The following is a 20,486-nucleotide window of genomic DNA, read 5'->3' on the forward strand; positions in this document are numbered from 1 at the left end:
GAAACCAAAGTGTTCAGAATCATTGGAATCTCCCGCGATGAAGCTAACTCCAAGGGCCTTTCACTCACTCACTGCAGGCAGGTTGGTGGTCTTTGCGTCTTCTACCGACTCCTCTCTGGCCTTGCCCCCCCCCCCCAGCTTTCTCTGGGCTCTGTCCCCCAAATATTCCTACAGGTCGCACAAGATCTGCCTGCAACCCTTTTATGGTTAAACTGCCAAAATCAAGACTCTCTGCTCACCTTCACTCCTTCATTCCTCTTTTCTCCCGCCTCTGGAACAAACTCCCTCACTCTCTTCAATCCCACTCCACCCTCCAGGTCTTTAAAACAGCTGTTCACCACCATCTCTTATCTTCCCCCGTCCAAAACCTTGATCTTTTCTACCCCCGCTGATTTCACCCCAAATCCACTTTTTTTAAATACCAACTTCTGTCCTGGAAGTCCTTGGTGTCCTTGTGTTAAATACTTCTCCAACCCCCCCCCCCCCTTCCCACGCCCCCTCCCCCCCCCAAGCCCTCTCCCTCCCACACATCTCCCTGCTCTCAAATGTTGTGTTTGTGTGCTTCCCCTTCTCTCCCCATCTTGTCTTCCGCTCCCTCTTTTTATATATTTTGTTTGTCTGTTTGATTTGTTTGTGAAATAAATGTTAGCTCTTTCACGAGCCTCGATTCTGTATCAAAAAAAAACAAAAACCCACCAGAGGAACCAAAAGACCACAAAGACTAAGACTGAAAAGTCTCAATGGACCCAAAATATCCAAAATACCCCGAAGACCTCAAATACCCCAAAGACTGAAAATATTCCAAAGACTCTTAACAACCCCGAAGACCCAAAAGACCCCGAAGACCTTTTTAAGACCCAAGAGAACCAAAATACCCTGAAGACCCAGAAAAACTCAAAGACCTAAAATACCCCAAAGACTGGAAATATTCCAAAGACCCTTAAAAACCCAGAAGACCCCAAAGACCCTTAAAGACCTCGAAGACCCAAGAGAACCAAAAGACCTGAAGACCCAAAATACTCCAAAGACCCTTAAATACCCCAAAGACCCAAAAGACCTAGAGAACCCAAAATACCTTGAAGACCCACAATACCCCAAAAGACCCAAAGACCCTAAAGACTCAGAAGACCCCAAATACCCAAAATACATCGAAGACACAAAAGACCCCAAAGACCCAAAATATCCCAAAGATCATTGAAGACCCAAAAGACCAAAAAGACAAAAGGACCCTGAATATCCTTGAAGACCCAAAAGGTCGAGAAAACCCAATGGACCCCAAAGACCCAAAATAACCCAAATAACTTTGAAGACCCCAAAGATCAAAAGACCAAAAAGATTGAAAAGACCCCAAAGAGCCAGAAGACCTCAAAGAGCCAGAAGACCTCAAATATCCTTAAAGAACCAAAAAACACAAAATAATGAAAAGACTGAAAAGACCCTGAAGACCCAAAAAACCATCAAGACCCAAAAGACTGAAAAGACCCTGAATATCCAAAAGACCCTTAAAGGGGAACCCAAACACAATTTTCTTTCCTTAAAAACCATCGGCAATCATTAATCACGGTCTAATTTGAAGGGCATTTTTTATTTATTTGCCAATCACAAAGTGCCAAAAAAAACCAAGACTGTCGATTTTCGGAACACACTTGTTCCGAGCTTGGTGCAAGGAACTGAGATTGCCTTGAGTTGGATTTGCCTTCCATTAGGCGAACGCAAGTTGTTTCGGGGCAACTACCTCACCACACGATTCATTGTACCGTGGACGGGAGGAAGGGTAAGACAACTGAAGACGAGATGGGATAAATCTGTGCATGAGAGAGAGCAGTTTACTTTGGAAGAATTCCCAGGAAGAGTTGATGTCAGAGGCGGTCGAGATGGGAGACCAGTCCAGATGATTGATGGCTGCTTGAAGACCGTGCCAGTCAGCCTGTATGAAATGCCAGACTCGTCGATGCTGAGGAGGCTCTCTGAGAATGGCCAGAGAGATGTCCACTTTAACAAGCACATGATCAGAAGAACCGATTGGAGCAGAAGAAGAGCAGCAGACATTTTCCGGGAAATTAGTCATCACCAAGTCTAGAAGAGAAGATGCTCCGTTGACTGAGATCCGGGTCGGGAAATTGACACATTGTGTCAGTCCCAGTGAGTCGCAGAAGTCCTTGCTGAGGTGCCATGGCTGGTGAGAGAGGAACCCACACCCAGCCAGCTGGCATGATGACAGTTGAAGTCACCACATATGAGGAAGAGAGAGTTTGGATGAGTTGATAGAAGTTGGTCCATGTTGTCAGACAGCAAAATGTAAATGGAGTCATCACTGTTTGTAGGACGGTACAGAACACATATGGACAAAAGGTGGGAGCGGAGAGGAAGCCATAGCCAGAGGTACTCCTGGGGGTGAGGAGGAGAGAGGGCAGTGCAAGGAGAGTGAGGAAGAGAGTTTTTGATAAAGATAGCCACCCCACCACCAGGACGAGGCTCAGGTCTATCATACCGGAGGAGGGAGTAACCAGGAAGAGATATTAAGGAATCAGAGACATCTTGAAGGAGGAAAGTTTCTGTTGAGCAGATCAAGTCTGGATTGTGTGAGACTTTCCGAAACATAGAGCATCATAAAATGTACTTGTTTTTAATTTCCATAGAGAGTCATGAAATAATTTTGTTACCTTTAAGTCCTTTGTTGCCAGCTTCTCCTCTTTCTCCTGCACAACATGAAATATAAAGGTGAAAAGTTAGAGATAACACGATAGAGATAGGATAATAAAAATGGCATTCATTCTGTGTCAGTAACAGAGTTCAAACTGCTTGTCGTCACCATTCGTGTGCTGCAAGTGGCTGCGCATTACCATCGGTTCTTGCATGCAGGTACATGGCAGTGTCACTGATGCAGTGCTCCTTTAGATTGGAGCAGGTATTTGTAAATCAGAATGAGTGCTGGAGATAACTCGCCCACTCTTCGCAAAGGACACCGTGGGATCTTTAACGTCCACCAACTAATGTCGGCAGACGGGACGTCAGTTTAACGTGTCCATCAGAGGGACGGGACACACATTGATGATTTACCTGCCTGGGTTGGGATTGGAACCCAGACTGGACAGCTCAGAGGGGAGCGTGCACACCTCTAGTCTAGCTTATCATGGCAGCCTAGTTTAAACTGGTAACTTTCTTCATAAACAGTAAGTGAGCATCTTTTATTTTGGTGCAAATGCATATTCCCAACACCAAAGGTCAAATGTTGCCCCGACTCTCACCCTTGAATCCTAAACTCCCAGGTGGTCCACGCTGGCCAGGTGTCCCCGGGGGTCCTTTTAAGGAGTCACAGAAAAGAGGAATGAAGTGTTAAGTGGAATCACAAATGAGGAACAATGTCAATAATGCAATAATAATAGAAACATTTAGCGTCAGGTAGTTGTGATTATGTTTAAGTGTAAATGACAGGTGATGGAGATAAATTAATATCGAATCGAGCTTGTTTTTGTTAGCGTGACACCTTTCGTTTCATTTACCTGCAAACCCTGCCGGTCCTTTCTCCCCTGCCATGCCTGAAAACGAAAAAAACATTGAAAAAAATTGAGCTTTTCACATCTCAATGAACAACTTGAAAGCACCGATAGAAACTCCGACGACACGGCTTATCCAAGAAAAACTTTCATCTTACACGGCTTTGGCCTACCTTTCTGCCCTTGTTGTCCAGGTGGGCCAAGAATACCAGGATAACCTCGTGGTCCATCAAGACCTAAAAGAAAACATGTATTTATTCATTTATATGATATTGGGCCAACCCCACAACCCAAATTCAGTCGGAAAACAGAGCTTGGCCTAACATTGACCAAATGGTGCACCTGTTCAGTGAGATTGAACTTTCAAATGAAAAGGTAGTCGCACACTGACAAGTTATACTTTTCCTTTTTCATGTCACTTTCCCATTTCTAACCGATTTCTATCAGGAACCTAAATTACCCAAGCTTGCGTTTAATTAGCTTCTTCCACGTGATGATGTATTTGTTGTACCTTAGATTTGGCATGCATGTACCATTGTACCTGAGATTACACAGAAAAGGAGGAACCCAAGAGACAATATTGAAATATTCAAAATGGCGGCCAAAATCCAAGATGGCTGCCCATTTCAAGTGATTTCAAGTATCGATAGGAAAAAATCACAGTAGTTTTTAAAAAGATGTTTTTAAAATTAATTTTATTATGTTGAAATTGTTGAACTACATTTTCTTTAATACTTTAGCAACAATTAAAGCAACAACAAACAAATTTAAAATGGCGGACTCGTATCTTAGCATTATACAATGGCGGCATATCTTAGCATTATACAATGGTGGCATATCTTAGCATTATACAATGGCGGCATATCATAGCATTATACAATGGCGGTATATCGTAGCATTATACAATTGGGCCCTGGTGTTGGGCTAGTGGCTAGGGTGCCGGCTTAGGATCCTAGGATCCTGGGTTCGAATCCCGGTCGATTGCTGAATTAACGCCAGGGGGGTTGACTCAGCCTGTCATCCTTCCGACGTCGGCTAATTGAATACCAGTTCACTGGTAATTCCCTGTTTGTCGTTAAAGGCGGCAAAAAGGGTTGGCGTCAGGAAGGGCATCCGGCCGTAAAACATTGGTTCAAAAAGGGGACCGAAAAACAACAACAACCACGGTTCCCGAAAAAGGCCAACCCCCGCTTTGCGGGGAAAAATGGCCTCTAAAGGTGTTTTTTTTTTTTTATACAATGGCGGCATATCTTAGCATTATACAATGGCGGCATATCATAGCATTATACAATGGTGGCATATCATAGCATTATACAATGGTGGCATGTCGTAGCATTATACAATGGTGGCATATCATAGCATTATACAATGGTGGCATATCGTAGCATTATACAATGGCGGCATATCTTAGCATTATACAATGGCGGCATATCTCAGCATTATATAATGGCGGCATATCGTGGCATTATACAATGGCGGCATATCGTAGCATTATACAATGGAGGCATATCACAGCATTATACAATGGCGGCATATCGTACTATGAATAATATTCTTTGCTATCATGATATTCTTTGATCTGGTACTAATAATGGAATATTTATCATCTGAAAGCACAACCTGAAGCAATGCAACCTGTGTCGGTGGAATATGTCATCAAATGATCGATACTTCTGGATACGCAACGTGCTTCTTGCTGAGTCTACACTTGAACCCGAGCTGGATCTATCACTGCCAAGCATGGTGAACCACAGGTAAATCACTTGATTCCACCTTTTCAAGACGACTACTGAGTTTCAGGAAAAGAGCTGTGGCCTCAGGGAAAACGGACCAAGTTTGGTACAATATTTGTTTTCCTTTTCTTTTTAACCCAGAAACATTTCCACAGCCATTGAATGCGTGGAGGAATGGCAGGCCTCTGCTGTTTTCCGTGCCTAGTTATCTTTGCCAAACTAAGGTATGGATATAGGCATTCACCTTCTTTCATTGGCCTGCCCAAACACGACCCAGAGTTCATCTAATCCATCCTTTTCGACTTAATCAAAGACCGCTGCAGCAATCACAACAATGAATGTGTCATTTAAAAGAACTGGTACACCTGTTTACTGTGGGGTCGGCAGGGGGAGTCATGTTATTATCCATATTAATATTGCCAATTATTATTACTATTACTTCTTATGTAATAGATCAGGTCATTGAAAAGAAGCCTCACCATTTTAAATTCCCGATAATATTAGCCGGCGAAGCCGGTGTTGTGAATGAACGTGTATTATGTTGAAAAGCCAGATTTTGCTGGATCCTTTGAGAATTTCGAAGCTTTGACGCATCAAATCGCTCCATGGAGGCCGCCATCTTGCGGATGCAGAAGTATGCATAAAAAATTGCGAAAAAGTTCAGTAGGAGTTTGTTTCAGTTTCACCCGTCTTTGTTTGATTCACAATCTTATGCACCTCAAATTTGTAATTAAAATACTTTAAGACCAACCTCGTTCCCCGGGCCCGCACGGGCCCTGGTTATCTTCAACGAAAATCTTCACCAAACACTGGAACCAATGAGATTCAAGCATTTGAAAAAATATTTCAAAAAACCTTATTACCGTGTTTCGGAGGCTGAAAACGGCATCAAATATTCTAAAATTGCCGAAGAATTATTTTTTAGAAATCTCGCCACCGTCGGGGATAGTTTTTCACGGCCGGAAATATCCGAAGTTGAGACGGAATTCACCGAATTAATCAAGAAGTAAATTTTATAAATTTTAATCTCATCCAGAATGCAAATGGTGTCATTTTGAACTAGGTACGGTACCTACTACACCTATCTACTACCAACTACCTAACCTACTGATGCCATAGTGATGGGTAAAATAGTGGCAAGAGGCTTTGGCTTCGCCGGCTCATTGCGGCTTTGCAGTAGGGCCATATTAAAATATACTTCTGTGAGGGTGTCAGGGCTTTGTTATAATGTCATGTCGTCATTAATGACGGGCTGGAGCAGGTTATTCGATGGTGCAGTCTCGTGAGCATGCCAAATTCTGAAGCCTCGGCCGAGTGTCAGGTGTGCTTATATCTTCTTTATTAGATATCCTACAGGTGTAAATGAACACTCGTTTTACTCTGCGTGCATTGCACATCACGTGCAGCGAATTTCACCTCTCTGTACCTTGTATTTTTTATTTTTTATTTTAAACGATTCTGTACACCGCCCCTGAGGCTCAGTTTGCAAGCCACCGTCTACATTTCCAATAGAAGAGACATAATTACTCTTTTATGGAAAATGTTTTTCGAGTTCGTTTTATCCTCAAAAATAAACCATAGTGAACACACATTTGTGTTAAACGATTGGCCTATTGGTTAAATGAGTGTCGTCGGGGTATTTAGATTAAGTTTGTTCCAAGAATAAAGAATCTATGTTAAAGTAGATCGGCATGAAGACTCATACTTTCACTCACTGACACACAGACCGGTTACAGTAGCCTCTTCTATCCGGGATCGGGCAGACCATTATATTTACATTACCTGGTTTGCCTTTCTGTCCTGTACCATCTGGTCCAGGAAGACCTCGCGGTCCAGGAACTCCATTGATTCCTCGAGACCCGGCTGACCCTTCAGCACCTGGAAACACAGAAATTTATAACCACACAATCACACTCTAATCACAAAATGGAACTCAAACTAGAGCCAAGTCAATGGTGTACCATCGCAAATCCCTACGATTCCCACCTAAAGCAAAGTTGAAAGATGGCGAAAAGTTACACCAGGAATGACACAATATCAAATTTTGAGCTTAAAAAAAAAAAATCTGTTTTGACCCGTCAAATATTAAGAGGATTTACCAATTCAGAGTCAAAACAGATTTTTAAGCGGTGAAGCTGCTTCATTATTGGCTATGTCCGTCGGTCAAAAATGAGGAAGAACCTTTCTAACCCACCATTTTTAATTACCCTGTGCTCACGAAGTGAAAAGTGGGGTTAAGCGATTGGTTACGTACGTATGTACATGTCTGCATTTTTAAAATTCCTTTTTTCGGGAACAGTTGGTCTAATTGGCACGACATTTTCACCACAGTATGTGACTACTCATGTAGAATTTTTTTGTGAGAAAAGATGACGTCATAGTTCACGTTACAGGCGCCATCGTGAAAAAACTGAAAAGCAGTGGACCTCTATATCTCTGAAAGCGCTCCATGGAAAATATTGAAACGCGGCTCATTGTAAAGAACTCCACATGGGGAATAAGTGTTGTTTATGATGATGTCATTTGTGCCTTCATTATGACGTCATAATTTGACAAGTACAATGCTTAGTCCGATCAGTTTGAAATTTATTCAGCATGGTCGACACAACAATTGTATTGGAGAATATAAATTTATGACATCATAGCTCACGTGGTCTGGCAGCCATATTGGATTTTTTTTAAACCCTTAAAAAACAGAAGGGTCGGCTGACACCAATTTGACTGGGCGACGTAAGTATTCTATGAAAACTATGTAGTTCGAAAGGATTCTAAAGGGTAACTCCAGTGGGTTCTAAAGGGTAATTCTAATGGGTTCTAAAGGGTAATTCTGAAGGGTAATTCTAAAGGGTAATTCCAAAGGATAATTCTAAAGGGTAATTCTAAAGGATAATTCTGAAGGGTAATTCCAAAGGGTAATTCTAAAGGGTAATTCTAAAGGGTAATTCTAAAGGGTAATTCTAAAGGGTAATTCTAAAGGGTAATTCTAAAAGGTAATTCTAAAGGGTAATTCTAAAGGGTAATTCTAAAGGGTAATTCTAAAGGGTAATTCTAAAAGGTAATTCTAAAGGGTAATTCTAAAGGGTAATTCTAAAGGGTAATTCTAAAGGGTAATTCTAAAGGGTAATTCTCAAGGGTAATTCTAAAAGGTAATTATAAAGGGTAATTCTAAAGGGTAATTCTAAAGGATAATTCTAAATGGTAATTCTAAAGGGTAATTCTAAAAGGTAATTCTAAAGGGTAATTGTAAAGGGTAATTTTAAAGGGTAATTCTAAAGGTTAATTCCAAAGGGTAATTCCAAAGGATAATTCTAAAGGGTAATTGTAAAGGGTAATTCTAAAGGGTAATTCTAAAGGGTAACTCTGAAGGGTAATTCTAAAGGGTAATTCTATAGGGTAATACTAAAGGGTAATTCTAAAGGGTGATTGTAAAGGGTAATTCTAAAGGGTAATTCTAAAGGGTGATTCTAAAGGGTAATTGTAAAGGGTGATTCTAAAGGGTGATTCTAAAGGGTAATTCGAAAGGGTAATTCGAAAGGGTGATTGTAAAGGGTAATTGTAAAGGGTGATTCTAAAGGGTAATTCGAAAGGGTAATTCTAAAGGGTAATTCTAAAGGGTAATTTTAAAGGGTAATTCTAAAGGGTAATTCCAAAGGGTAATTCTAAAGGGTAATTCTAAAGGGTAAGTCTACTGTGTTTCGTTCTTTTCTAGGCTTCGCCAATTCATATTAAAAATGCCAAACTGAACGTGGATGCGATATATTTTTTTGACATTTTATTCCCCCTCTAAGCCCCCACACCCTGGATCATGCCAGGGGTCAAATTTTAAAAAAGGTTAAATATTTCTTGCATCCCCCAGTGTGGATTGTATATACAAAGTTTCATCAAACAAGACCGAAAGTCTACCAGCGGCGTAGCCAGGCTTGTTTGATACTTTAGTTGAAGAGGATAGTACAAACTGGGTGGAGATACCAGTTAGTAAATAATACAGGTATTAAATCATTTTGAAGTACTTTAAGTCTATAAGCTGTCTGTCACCATGGAAACGGAGAGATTACGTTGAGACACCATATGGTTTATTCTATGTGTTGGTCAGTTAGTCAACACTATCAGAGTGACCTCAGCACCATCCCGACACACACCACTGTGTGCGTTACAGAATGAGGTGTTTTACAGCGGCTGGAGTGCAAATCCCGCCATCAACCTCCTGGAGAGAGGACCCAGTGAGTTGGTACTCATTTTGTACCGACCTCTGAAGGATGACAGGTGAGTCAACCCCACCTGGTGTTACTTCAACAGCTGACCGGGATTCGAACTGAGGACCTTAAGATCCCAAGACCTCCACCCTAACCGTAAAGCCAACTATACTGAAACGCAAAAGAAACTTACCACCTTTGAAACCTTTAAATATCAACAATAACACTGCGTGTAGTGTGAACTTATTTGTGGACAATAGTGTCCTCACTGTCAGACAAAACGGTCACGGATGGTCACTTGAACCTTCAATGGTCACTTCATAGCACAGCTGTTGAACAGCCATTTTGACTGTCAGTGATTAGCCAAGGGGTACGGGATGATTTTAATGAGCTGCACGTGATTTCTTGATATTGGCTTTAAAAAGGCCAGTGCAAAATGGGCATTTCAATCAACATGCCACAATTGTCAAGGGATCAACGGCAGCGTGCCCTTGGCATGCTGCAAGGCGGACTGAGCTACCGTGAGGTGGCACGTCGCCTTGGCTGTTCACACCAGACGATATCGGCCCTGGGGGACAGAGACACCCTCCACAACTCTGCAGATGACAGACCTCGATCAGGGAGGCCAAGAGTCACCACTGCAAGGCAGAACAGGCAGATGGTCCGAAGTCACCTGCGGGATCGATTCCGTCCAGCATCCCGCACTGCGGCAGAAACTCCGGGGTGTGCAAACCCACGGATCTCCAATGATACTGCACGAAGACGACTGCATGACCATGGTCTGTCTGCCAGAAGACCATACAGAGGCCCCATGATGACGGCTGCCCATCGCCACAACCGACAGAGATGGTGCCAGCAGCATCAGCGGTGGACCTTGGAGCAGTGGAACGAGATCGCTTTCAGCGATGAGTCAAGGTTCTGTGTGGACAGTCCTGATGGGCGTGAGCGTGTCTGGAGAAGAACTGGCGAGCGATATGCCGATTGTTGCGTGCGTCAAGCCAACAGGTGGGGTGGCCCAAGTGTGATGGTGTGGGCCGCCATATCAGGCCGGTACAGGACGCCACTGGTGGTTGTGGATGGGAATCTTAACGCCCAGCGGTATGTGGATAACATCCTGCGACCTCATCTGCTGCCATTCCTGCTAGACCACCCAGAACTGAGAACCTTTCAGCATGACAACGCTCCTCCCCATGCTGCTCGCTTTACCACTGCATTTCTCCAAGGCGAGAACATCAACACCATGCAGTGGCCTGCGCTCTCCCCTGACCTGAATCCCATAGAGCACCTGTGGGATGAGCTTGGGAGACGCGTAGTTGGCAGGGCCAGGACACGGGCAGAGCTGCTTCAGACATTGAGGACTGAGTGGGACAGAATCCAGCAGCAATCCATCCAAAGACTGGTAGGCAGTATACGCCGACGATGCACTGCCTGTATCCAAAACAATGGTGGCCACACACGCTATTGAAAGGGGACTGACATCGCACCCTGTGCTGGTCTGTACTGTAGAACAAACTGATGAGATGGTGTATCTTGGTCAAAAACTTGACATGTCATCAATAAAATGCCAATGTTTCAATTAGCAATTGTTGGTTTGTTTTATTTTGAACTGTTACAATTTTATTGTCCCCCGTCGCTCAGTGGAGCGAAAGGGGGACTATGGCTTTCCCGTCCGTCCGTCCGTGCGGGCGTGCGTGTGTGCGTGCGTGCGTGCATGCGTGCGTAAGCGAAGGACCGCATTCGAATTTGGTGTGTGGGTGCAACCCACGTCAAAATCCAAGATGGCCGCCGCCATGTATGTCTGATGCCATGTATGTCTGAACACTGTAACCTGCATATCTTGAAAAATAAGCGAAGTACCAACTTCTAATCTGGTGTGTGGGTGTATCTAGGCATAAGGAAGAACGCTATTGAAAATTGGGTCGCCACGTCAAAATCCAACATGGCCGCCGCCATGTATGTCTGAACATTGTGAGATGAATATCTTGAAAAATAAGCGAAGTACCAACTTCTAATTTGGTGTGTGGGTGTATCTCGTCATAAGGACGAAAGCTATTGAAAATTGGGTCGCCACGTCAAAATCCAAGATGGCCGCCACCATATATATGTCTGAAACTTGTGAGCGAAATATCTCGAAAAATAAGCGAAGTACCAACGTCTAATCTGGTGTGTGGGTGTATCTAGGCACAAGCAAGAACGCTGTTTAAAATCGGGTCGCCACGTCAAAAGCCAAGATGGCCGCCGCCATGTATGTCTGAAACTTGTGAGATGGATATCTTGAAAAATAAGCAAAGTACCAACGTCTAATTTGGTGTGTGGGTGTATCTCGGCATAAGGAAGAAGGCTATTGAAAATTGGGTCGCCACGTCAAAATCTAAGATGGCCGCCACCATATATATGTCTGAACCTTGTGAGCGAAATATCTTGAAAAATAAGCGAAGTACCAACTTCTAATCTGGTGTGTGGGTGTATCTCTGCATAAGGACGAACGCTATTGAAAATTGGGTCGCCACGTCAAAATCCAAGATAGCCGCCACCATATATATGTCTGAAACTTGTGAGCGAAATATCTCGAACAATAAGCGAAGTACCAACGTCTAATCTGGTGTGTGGGTGTATCTATTGGGTCGCCACGTCAAAATCCAAGATGGCCACCGCCATGTATGTCTGAACCTTGTGAGATGAATATCTTGAAAAATAAGTGAAGTACCAACTTCTAATCTGCTGTGTGGGTGTATCTCTGCATAAGGACGAACGCTATTGAAAATTGGGTTGCCACGTCAAAATCCAAGATGGCCGCCACCATATATATGTCTGAAACTTGTGAGTGAAATATCTCGAACAATAAGCGAAGTACCAACGTCTAATCTGGTGTGTGGGTGTATCTGTTGGGTCGCCACGTCTAAATCCAAGATGGCCACCACCATGTATGTCTGAACCTTGTGAGATGAATATCTTGAAAAATGAGCGAAGTTCCAACTTCTAATTTGGTGTGTGGGTGTATCTCGGCAACAGGAAGAAGGCTGTTGAAAATTGCGTCGCCACGTCACAATCCAAGATGGCCGCCACCATGTATATGTCTGAACCTTGTGAGCGAAATATCTTGAAAAATAAGCAGCGAAGTACCAACTTCTAATCTGGTGTGTGGGTGTATCTAGGCACAAGCAAGAACTCTGTTTAAAATTGGGTCGCCACGTCAAAATCAAAGATGGCCACCGCCATGTATGTCTGAACCTTGTGAGCGGAATATCTTGAAAAATAAGCGAAGTACCAACTTCTAATCTGGTGTGTGGGTGTATCTCGGCAACAGGAAGAAGGCTGTTGAAAATTGCGTCGCCACGTCACAATCCAAGATGGCCGCCACCATGTATATGTCTGAACCTTGTGAGCGAAATATCTTGAAAAATAAGCAGCGAAGTACCAACTTCTAATCTGGTGTGTGGGTGTATCTAGGCACAAGCAAGAACTCTGTTTAAAATTGGGTCGCCACGTCAAAATCAAAGATGGCCACCGCCATGTATGTCTGAACCTTGTGAGCGGAATATCTTGAAAAATAAGCGAAGTACCAACTTCTAATCTGGTGTGTGGGTGTATCTCGGCATAAGGAAGAACGCTATTGTAAATTGGGTCGCCACGTCAAAATCCAAGATGGCCGCCACCATATATATGTCTGAACCTTGTGAGCGTAATATCTTGAAAAATAAGCAAAGCACCAACTTCTAATCTGGTGTTTGGGTGTATCTAGGCACAAGGAAGAACGCTATTGAAAATTGGGTGGCCACGTCAAAATCCAATACAGCCACCTCCATGTATGTCTGAACCTTGTGAGCGAAATATCATATCATAGCATGTTTTCTGCGTCTTAAACTTTGTCAACTCACATCACTTCACCGACGGGGGACCTAGGCGTAACGCTTGTTACATTTAAAACAAGTGGTAAGTTTCTTGCATGACTGCAATAGTCATGCAGTCGTCTTCGTGCAGTATCATTGGAGATCCGTGGGTTTGCACGCCCCGGAGTTTCCGCCGCAGTGCGGGATGCTGGACGGAATCGATCCCGCAGGTGACTTCGGACCATCTGCCTGTCCTGCCTTGCAGTGGTGACTCTTGGCCTGCCTGATCGAGGTCTGTCATCTGCAGAGTTGTGGAGGGTGTCTCTGTCCACCAGGGCCGATATCGTCTGGTGTGAACAGCCAAGGCGACGTGCCACCTCACGGTAGCTCAGTCCGCCTTGCAGCATGCCCAGGGCACGCTGCCATTGATCCCTTGACAATCGTGGCATGTTGATTGAAATGCCCATTTTGCACTGGCCTTTTTAAAGCCAATATCAAGACATCACGTGCAGCTCATTAAAATCATCCCGTACCCCTTGGCTAATCACTGACAGTCAAAATGGCTGTTCAACAGCTGTGCTATGAAGTGACCATTGAAGGTTCAAGTGACCATCCGTGACCGTTTTGTCTGACAGTGAGGACACTATTGTCCACAAATAAGTTCACACATTTACTACACGCAGTGTTATTGTTGATATTTAAAGGTTTCAAAGGTGGTAAGTTTATTTTGCGTTTCAGTATATATATGATCTGGGGGGCCTGCAATCGAGTGTGGGAATGCCACGATAACAATCGAGTGTGGGAATGCCACAATAACAATCGAGTGTGGGAATGCCACGATAACAATCGAGTGTGGGAATGCCACGATAACAATCGAGTGTGGGAATGCCACGATAACAGTCGAGTGTGGGAATGCCATGATAACAATCGAGTGTGGGAATGCCACGATAACAATCGAGTGTGGGAATGCCACGATAACAATCGAGTGTCGGAATGCCACGATAACAATCGAGTGTGGGAATGCCACGATAACAATCGAGTGTGGGAATGCCACGATAACGATCGAGTGTGGGAATGCCACGATAACGATCGAGTGTCGGAATGCCACGATAACAATCGAGTGTGGGAATGCCACGATAACAATCGAGTGTCGGAATGCCACGATGACAATCGAGTGTGGGAATGCCACGATGACAATCGAGTGTGGGAATGCCACGATAACAATCGAGTGTGGGAATGCCACGATAACAATCGAGTGTGGGAATGCCACGATAACAATCGAGTGTGGGAATGCCACGATAACAATCGGGTGTGCGAATGCCACGATAACAATCGAGTGTGGGAATGCCACGATAACAAACGAGTGTGGGAATGCCACGATAACATTCGAGTGTGGGAATGCCACGATAACAATCGAGTGTGGGAATGCCACGATAACAATCGAGTGTGGGAATGCCACGATAACAAACGAGTGTGGGAATGCCACGATAACAATCGAGTGTGGGAATGCCACGATAACAATCGAGTGTGGGAATGCCACGATAACAATCCAGTGTGGGAATGCCACGATAACAATCGAGTGTGGGAATGACACGATAACAATCCAGTGTGGGAATGCCACGATAACAATCGAGTGTTACTCAAAGATCCTTATTTTCACGTGTTTTACTTCATGTGTTTCACGTGTGTGTTTGTGTTTCACACTGAATGGACAACGTAAAGGTAGAGCATGCAGATTGTGATACATGACAAGTCCATGTGGTTCATGTTCATGTGAAAACCACTAGTGGTTCATGTCCTGCCTGAACGGCATAGGTATCAAAATGGCGGTGTGTTGAGTCAGCTGTCGCACCGTAATGACATCACATCACCCCTGTCATGTGACCAGATCCTCAGCTCTGATTGGTGTATGTTTGAGGGGACATACATACATACATACATACATACATATATACATACAGCCGTGGCCAAAAATATTGATTCCCTTGCACTTTTTTCAAATAATGCACCATTTCTTCCAGGTAATTGTTAAAATTAAAATATATATTTTGTTGTCCACATTTGTATTTCTTTGGTTTTCAGTGGAACAAAACATAAAAAGCTTTTTGAAATTACTAAATCTTAGCTTATTCCACACAGAAATCCTAAAATGGCCCGGACAATATTATTGGCACCTTTTTGAAGTTGTTAGAAATAATTATATTTCAAGCAGGTGATTCTCCTTTACTTTGAATTGAACTCACCTGTGGTGAGTTACATGTGACTGCAATATAAGAATCACTCATTCAACTAGTTTGAATAGAGAAAAGGAGTCGTTCTGCTGTTTTGTGTCACTGTGTAGCGCAATGGGCATGGAGAATGAATGAATGAATGATCGTTTTAAGGCCATTTTCCCCGCTAGAGCGGGGGTTAGCCTTGCGGGCCCCATGACAATCATGGTTCCCTGTTTGAGGCAATGTTTTTATGGCCGGATGCCCTTCCTGATGCCAACCCTTGGTCACGCTCTTTCGATGCGCAGGGATACGGCGTACCTATTCTAAACCGGGGTACACACCGGGATCATTCATCCCAGCAAGCTGGTACTCAATTTGCCGACCTTGGAAGGATGACAGGCTGAGTCCACCCCCCTGGCGTTAATTCAGCGATCGACCGGGATTCGAACCCAGGATCCTAGGATCCCAAGCCGGCACCCTAACCGCTAAGCCAACACCAGGCTATGGGCATGGAGAAAAGAAAGAAAATCACAGAATTGTCTGAGGCAGTCAGACACAAGATTGTAGCCAAGCATGGACATTCTCAAGGCTACAAGTCCATCTCCAGAGACCTTGATGTTCCTGTGTCTACCATACACAATGTTATCAGGAGGTTTAAGGCCCAGGGCACTGTAGCCAACCTCCCTGGACGTGGCCACAATAGAAAACTTGATTGAAGATAGCAGTGAAGGATTGTTCGAATGGTGGAGGAAGCACCCTGATCAACTGCCAAACAGATTCAAGCTGACCTCCAGACACAAGGTACGACAGTTTCAACTCGCACCATCCGTCGCCAACTCGATGAAAAGGGGTTCTCTGGTGGACCCCACTGCTGAGAGAGAACCATAACAAATCCCGACTTGAGTTTCCCAAAACACACCTGAACAAGCCAAAATCCTTCTGGGAAAATGTTCTGTGGACAGATGAGACAAAATTAAAGCTTTTTGGTAAAGCACATCATCTCTATGTTTTGAGAAAACAAAATAAAGCCTTCAAAGAAAAGAACACCTTCCCTACAGTCAAACATGGAGGAGGTTCAGTGATGTTTTGGGGTTGCTGTGCTGCCTCTGACACTGGGTACCTTGAATGTGTGCATGGTATCATGAAATCAGGAGATTACCAAGGCATTTTGGAGCGCAATGTTCAACCCAGTGTCAGAAAGCTGGGTCTCCATCGAAGGTCATGGGTCTACCAGCAGGACAATTACCCCCAAACACTTCAAAAAGCACCCAGAAATGGTTCAATACAAAACTCTGGACTGTTCTGAAGTGGCCAGCAATGAGTCCTGATCTAAATCCCATTGAACACCTGTGGGGAGATCTGAAAACAGCAGTTGGGAGAAGGTACCCTTCAAATCTGGGGAATTGGAGCAGTTTGCACAAGAAGAGTGGGACAAACTGCCAGTAGAGAGGTGAAGGAAGCTCGTTCATGGCTATAGGAAGTGCTTCACTGCAGTTATTTTGTCCAAAGGTTGTGATACCAAATATTAAGTCGAGGGTGTCAATAATTTTGTCAATGCCATTTCTTTTTATTTCATGATTTAAAAGGATATATTAAGTTCTGAATCAAAAACAAAGGTTCTGTAATATTAACAATGAAATAAAGAATTGTGGAGACCAAATACTTTTGTCAATTTCAACTTATTTTTATAGAAAATTGTGAGTTATTTGAAAAAGGTGCAAGGGTGCCAATATTTTTGGCCACGACTGTACATACGGAGAGACAAACACTGTTCTAGATGGCTTTGCCCTCTGGGCTACGCCGTAAAAATGTTTAAAATCGGTGGCAGGGCTAAAAAAAAAAACTGTTTTTGCACCTTCGTGCCATGTGGTGATTTTAGCTACCAAGTTTGGTGAATTTCTGCATAACCGTTTCGGAGGAGATAGTGTGACAGACAGATGGACAGAGGGGGCAGATTATAATATCCCCCATTTAAAAACAAAACAAAAAAGCATGGGGTAATAAATTTACTCACACTAACAGTAACGTTTACAGACAAACACAAACCTTCAGACAAATATACGGATGTACTCACCTCGGTTGCCCTTGGCACCTGATAAGCCATCTCTTCCTGTTGGGCCAGGATAAAAAAGGAGATTTAATGAATGAGTGAGCGAATCATGGGGATTTAATGAATGAGTGAGCGAATCATGGAGATTTAATGAATGAGTGAGCGAATCATGGATATTTAATGAATGAGTGAGCGAATCATAGAGATTTAATGAATGAGTGAGTGAATCATGGAGATTTAATGAATGAGTGAGCGAATCATGGAGATTTAATGAATGAGTGAGCGAATCATGGAGATTTAATGAATGAGTGAGTGAATCATAGAGATTTAATGAATGAGTGAGCGAATCATGGAGATTCAATGAATGAGTGAGCGATTCATGGATATTTAATGACTGAGTGAGCGAATCATAGAGATTTAATGAATGAGTGAGCGAATCATGGAGATTTAATGAATGAGTGAGCGATTCAAGGAGATTTAATGAATGAGTGAGCCAATCATAGAGATTTAATGAATGAGTGAGCGAATCATGGGGATTGAATGAATGAGTGAGCGAATCATGGAGATTTAATGAATGAGTGAGCAAATCATGGGGATTTAATGAATGAGTGAGCGAATCATGGAGATTTAATGAATGAGTGAGCGATTCATAGAGATTTAATGAATGAGTGAGCGAATCATGGAGATTCAATGAATGAGTGAGCGATTCATGGATATTTAATGACTGAGTGAGCGAATCATAGAGATTTAATGAATGAGTGAGCGAATCATGGAGATTTAATGAATGAGTGAGCGATTCAAGGAGATTTAATGAATGAGCCAATCATAGAGATTTAATGAATGAGTGAGCGAATCATGGGGATTTAATGAATGAGTGAGCGAATCATGGAGATTTAATGAATGAGTGAGCAAATCATGGGGATTTAATGAATGAGTGAGCGAATCATGGAGATTTAATGAATGAGTGAGCGATTCATGGAGATTTAATGAATGAGTGAGGGAATCATAGAGATTTAATGAATGAGTGAGCGATTCAAGGAGATTTAATGAATGAGTGAGCGATTCAAGGAGATTTAATGAATGAGTGAGCCAATCATAGAGATTTAATGAATGAGTGAGCGAATCATAGAGATTTAATGAATGAGTGAGCGATTCAAGGAGATTTAATGAATGAGTGAGGGAATCATAGAGATTTAATGAATGAATGAGCGAATCAAGGGGATTTAATGAATGAGTGAGCGAATCATAGAGATTTAATGAATGAGTGAGCAAATTAATCACTGTCAAAACACTAGTGGTTCAAGGAGACAAAAACACCTCCCTGCTGTCCACCACCCATTAAAGATCGGAGGGGGGAGGGCGATATCAAAAGATGGAATAAAACAACGAGGACAATACCTGGCGATCCATGAGGTCCAATAATACCTGATCACACATTCAAAAACAAGAAAGAGAGAGAACTTAATAGAATCATTGCTTTCATTTTGTTTCTGTGGGTTTGTGGATTTCGTGGCCGGATACAAGGCCTCTGTAACTCTCCTGATTTGATAGTGACCGATATGAGTTAACCAGCTCCACTGTGGAAACCTCAATGAAAAGAGGACAACACAATAAAATGCATTACCCACCACGGGCGCCAACTTGACCCGTGTAGCCTCGCTCTCCTTGATCCCCCTTGGCTCCTGCAAGACACACAAGGTGTTTTCATTTATTTTTCGAACAGCCAACAGGCCCTGCTGTGTAGGCAGGTCGATAACTTGTATGTAGTGAAATTATACCAAGGTGAACCCAGGGGTGCTCGCTACGGAAGGGGCTGTCTATAAGACCCGCGGCCAGCCGGGGCGTGCGGACACTTCGGCGGGACTCCCTGTGACATTATCCTGTAGTCTAACGGTATGTACGCCCCTAATGCTGCGCTGACGATGCGCTGTGCTAACCATTTGTTATATGGTAACTTCCATTGTTGTTCTTGAAGTGCTCTAATTTAATGCCTATTGCTGCGTGTATTGTTACAGAATGTATCAACGATCTGAATGATATTAAAGCCTACGCAGAGGTAAAGTCGTGTCTGTGTTTGATTTTCACGACATTTAATATCATTCATTTCGCCGAATGGCTGACAACCACAAGATGATCGTGGTTCCGCTTCTCGGAGCCGACCCGCAAGCTGAAGGATCTGCATCGGAATTTGCTCACTGGCTCAACACGCTGCAGAATTACTTCGCTGCTCACGTGACAGAGCCAACCGCTGCGATGAGGCTGTCCGTGTTACAGTCCAAGGTCCATCACACGGTGTACAAGACCATTGCTCGATTTGAGACGTATGCTACGGCCCTGGCCGAGTTGAAGCGACTCTACATAAAGAAACGGAGCGCTGTGCACGGTCGGCATCAGCTCTCCCAGCGACGGCAACAACCGTCTGAGTCGATCGATCGATTCGCACAGGAGCTGCGCTACCTATTGGCAGACTGCGTGCAGGACGTTCGGACTCACGAGCAAGTGCAAGACGATTTGCTCCGAGATGCATTCATATCCGGAATTAGTTCTGGGGTCTTGCGGCTCCGTCTCTTGGAGGTCGCGGAGCTGACATTTACAGAAGCACTACGGCTGGCACGTGTCTACACTGACGCTCGAGAACAAATGACCGCATATGATCACCCACGAGTCGTGGCGGGGACCTCGCAACTCGCGCGACCCGAGAGCGCGACCGCCGAGGAAACGGAGGAGGACCCGACCCCCACGACGGCCGACACTCTGGGTGCTCCGGGAGCGGACTCCGCATCCGGCCTCACCGCGGCCGCCGCTGCCAGGCCACGGCCTGCCCGGTATGCAAAATGTTATTTTTGGGGCAATCGGCAGCATCCCCGCTCTGAATGTCCAGCCCGTGAGGCAACATGTCACCTCTGCTCCACCAAAGGCCACTTTGCAAAAGTCTGCAGAAAGGCCGCTCGGGGCACGCATTCCCGAGCG

At 43.9% G+C, this 20,486-nt stretch overlaps 1 protein-coding gene across 1 annotated transcript in view; it reads right to left on the minus strand.

The window, feature by feature from the left end:
• The window catches only part of COL17A1 (collagen type XVII alpha 1 chain), a 261,339-nt gene that overhangs the window by 100,797 nt on the left and 140,056 nt on the right, over nucleotides 1–20,486 (minus strand). The window contains exons 22-29 of the mRNA XM_068111347.2: nucleotides 19,145–19,198; nucleotides 18,915–18,941; nucleotides 17,541–17,576; nucleotides 7,013–7,108; nucleotides 3,671–3,733; nucleotides 3,504–3,539; nucleotides 3,249–3,302; nucleotides 2,664–2,699 (exon numbers count right to left, since the gene is read on the minus strand). Of these exons, the coding sequence (XP_067967448.2) occupies nucleotides 2,664–2,699; nucleotides 3,249–3,302; nucleotides 3,504–3,539; nucleotides 3,671–3,733; nucleotides 7,013–7,108; nucleotides 17,541–17,576; nucleotides 18,915–18,941; nucleotides 19,145–19,198 (402 nt within the window). The remainder of the gene's footprint in view (nucleotides 1–2,663; nucleotides 2,700–3,248; nucleotides 3,303–3,503; nucleotides 3,540–3,670; nucleotides 3,734–7,012; nucleotides 7,109–17,540; nucleotides 17,577–18,914; nucleotides 18,942–19,144; nucleotides 19,199–20,486) is intronic.

This window comes from Myxine glutinosa, chromosome 3, assembly GCF_964187855.1.
Source record: "Myxine glutinosa chromosome 3, kmMyxGlut1.1, whole genome shotgun sequence".
In the NCBI taxonomy this organism is placed as follows: Eukaryota; Metazoa; Chordata; class Myxini; order Myxiniformes; family Myxinidae; genus Myxine; species Myxine glutinosa.